Source organism: Adiantum capillus-veneris, chromosome 23, assembly GCF_014529385.1.
Source record: "Adiantum capillus-veneris isolate H3 chromosome 23, ASM1452938v2, whole genome shotgun sequence".
Lineage (NCBI taxonomy): Eukaryota > Viridiplantae > Streptophyta > Polypodiopsida > Polypodiales > Pteridaceae > Adiantum > Adiantum capillus-veneris.
Window position 1 is genome coordinate 72,804,368 of NC_140953.1, and position 2,922 is coordinate 72,807,289.

General features: G+C 47.0%; 1 protein-coding gene across 1 annotated transcript; it reads right to left on the reverse strand.

The window, feature by feature from the left end:
• Positions 1 to 321: 321 nt before the first annotated feature.
• Positions 322 to 2,252, reverse strand: LOC147427969 (uncharacterized). The gene is made up of 5 exons (XM_086497773.1): positions 1,558 to 2,252; positions 1,288 to 1,357; positions 1,144 to 1,162; positions 841 to 936; positions 322 to 428 (listed from the first exon to the last, which is right to left on the reverse strand). The coding sequence occupies exons 1-5, from the start codon at positions 1,644 to 1,646 to the stop codon at positions 322 to 324; spliced, it is 381 nt and encodes a 126-aa protein (XP_086353899.1). The 5' UTR covers positions 1,647 to 2,252.
• Positions 2,253 to 2,922: the final 670 nt, after the last annotated feature.

Sequence of the window (2,922 nt, forward strand, 5' to 3'; positions counted from 1 at the left end):
CTTCAGCAATTGCATGCATGCAAAAACCAGGAGCGGGAAGATTTCGTGAGAAAAGAAGCTCAAGTGGAGGTGGCTAACAGAGCCCACAAAGAAAAACTCTATTGATTGGGCTTAGATGAGAGCAACCAAATTTAATATTGACTGTGATACTAACCATGACACTTTCCAAACAACTAGGGCTCGATCATAGTTCCCTTGAGACCACAAACACTAAAGAATTCCCTCTAACTATCACCATCCTTGCTACTAATTGTTCATCTCAAGAGCTTTCGCACTTCCTTTGTGGTGGCATAATCATGAGGCTTCTACCTCCAAACCATCTCAGGCAAAGAAAAATCCTCCATTACCCATCCCCAAGCCTTGCCTACCCAATCGGATGACACGATCTCCCAGTTTCTTTTGACACCCACTATCTATCAACCTATCCCCTATCCAAGATCACTTTATGGTAGGTACCAAACCCATTGCTTGCCCACCATGTGTACATACACTTATTCTTTCTATATGAATAGTAAGGAGCTCCTCACTTACACTTCCTCAGGCTGCTCCACCCACACCGTCTCGTGCTCATCCTCTTCCCCACATGCACCGCATCACACCGGGCACGCACACATCCGTGCACTCACAAGTGGTATCAGAGCTACGGCTTGGTGGCCTTGACGGTCTCTTGACGGCAACGGAGCTCAGACGGACCTTGACGTTTCATGACACCAGATCGAAGTGGTTCGGGGTGGATCCGACATGGATCGCGAGAGACCGTGGACCTCAACTAAGACAGACTGCGAAAAGAGAAAACAACACGAAACTTGAAAGATGAGTGTTTTGGGAGGTGTTTATTACCTGCTAGAGCTGCGGCCTGCTCCGTTGTAAGCTTGGCAGAGAAGCCTCGAAAAGCATGCTTGTAGCGGTACACTTGATTCATGGGCCGCATCCAGACTGATAACGCAGAGAGAGTGAAAGAGTATAAAAAATATTAAATATTAAATAAAACAATAAATAGAACAAGATTAAAATGTCACTTTTGTTACTAGTACGGCCGACCGCCTTCAGCTGCCTCTCTCTCTTTCTCTCTCCCGCTTTATCGCGTGCACATGAGCTGCTCTAAGTTTTGGAGTTTAGCCTTCATGTCGCAGATTTGGACACGTGTAAAGGGCTCCCCCTTCTGCCATATTATGTTAGTTTAGAATTCTAGATCTGTATAGGAGGCAATCTCATTAAACAGATGGCCAATTAAACGAATATTCTGCGCATTTTAGGTGAAAATGAAATTGGGGAGGTAAAATGAACCTTCCACTGTGGACAGTAGCGAAGACCGTGATTCAGCGAAGAGGTGACCTCTGCTTCCTCGTGTACAGAGCTGCCCATGTACACCACACCCACCCACGACTTTTTTAATTAACCCCTAATCCATCATCATCAATATATTTCCCTTTACCTTATATAAGCTTTGCACAAATTAATGCGCCTCGCTTAACCGTCCTAACCATTTTTCAACCGTATTAAACTCGCACTAACGTCGAGATTAAGTTTTAAAGCTGGAAATGCCCAATTACTTACTTGCTTGCCTGAACCTGACGTCTCCGCAGTGCTGAGGAAACGCCTATAATCAGCATTAAAAAGGCTACGGCGACGGCAAGGGCCTCCATGGAAACCTAGCTACTAATAATCATTCTTAGTATAAGGTATAAGCTGAGAAGCTGCTTCAAAAAAGAAAATGCAAGGATGTGTAGTAGATCACTGTGTGTGTGTGAGTGTGAGTGTGAGAGAGAGAGGGGAGCTCTTTGAGTGAGTGTGCCTATAGCTCCACACCTTACATAGGAGTGAGGGCTGTGTGTGTGTGTGTGTGTGTGTGTGTGTGTGTGTGTGTGTGTGTGTGTGTGTGAGAGAGAGAGAGAGAGAGAGAGAGAGATTGTGTGAAATGCTTGACAAATGTGAGTGTGCGACAAGGTACATACACCTCAGGTAGCATCATTTAACAACACACTAGGGCGCCTAGTGTGCTGAGTCGATGGTGGAAGTAAGGCGCGCATGATGTTGGGTGTGTCTGATGATTGATGAGTAGCAATATAGTCCTTCCTGTAGATGCTTATTGCAGCTGATTTCTCAAGTAACAGGCGGAAAAGGAAGACGCCACCCAGATTGTGGAACGGGTCGGGCAGTGCAGCGCAAGGTGACAAAACGAGCAGCATCAGCAAAGGGAAATCAAGTGCAGAGGCTCGGGGCAGAGCTTGACATTAAGCAGGGATTGGGAGGACCAAGGAGGGCCTTGAAGATCTGTTGTAACAAGCAGCCGGAAGGTAGCATTGGGTCACGCAGGGAAAGTCGGTGAGGACCGAAACCTGCAAGCAAAGTCGTCATACTGTCGTTCACTCTGCACTACAACAGTAAAGTTCAAATTTTTTTTCTTGCTTGAGCCTTACACACTATAGTGTGTGCAAGGCCCTGTTCCCACCAAGCCCCTCGACCATCCCTTGAATGCTCGACCCGCTCTCATATTCACACCCACCAACAAGAGAGAGAGAGAGAGAGAGAGAGAGAGAGCTCCTCTCAGCAATCATATCGGCATGAGAGCAGCAAGAGAGAGAGAGAGAGAGAGAGAGAGAGAGCTAGAGAAGGTGCCAGCTTTGGTGTTTGCAGAGATTTGGAAGCTCATCATCGGCACGAGAGCAACGAGAGAGAGAGAGAGAGAGAGAGAGAGAGAGAGAGAGAGAGAGTTGGAGAAGGCGTCGGCTTTGGTGTTTGCAAAGATTTGGAAGCTCATCATCGGCACAAGAGCAGCAAGAGAGAGAGAGAGAGAGAGAGAGAAAGCTAGAGAAGGCGCCAGCTTTGGTATTTGCAAGGATTTGGAAGCTCATCATCGGCACGAGAGCACAGAGAGAGAGAGAGAGAGAGAGAGAGAGAGAGAGAGAGAGAGAGAGAGAG

What these genes read in the sequence shown, in the direction of transcription:
- LOC147427969 (XM_086497773.1), bottom strand. Translation starts at nt 1,646, where the DNA reads ATGGAGGCCCTTGCCGTCGCCGTAGCCTTTTTAATGCTGATTATAGGC. An exon ending in CGTCAGGTTCAGGCAAGCAA is followed by an intron (nt 1,358 to 1,557) that starts GTAAGTAATTGG and finishes GTACATGGGCAG; the next exon opens with CTCTGTACACGAGGAAGCAG. An exon ending in GCAGGCCGCAGCTCTAGCAG is followed by an intron (nt 429 to 840) that starts GTAATAAACACC and finishes GATCTTGGATAG; the next exon opens with GGGATAGGTTGATAGATAGT.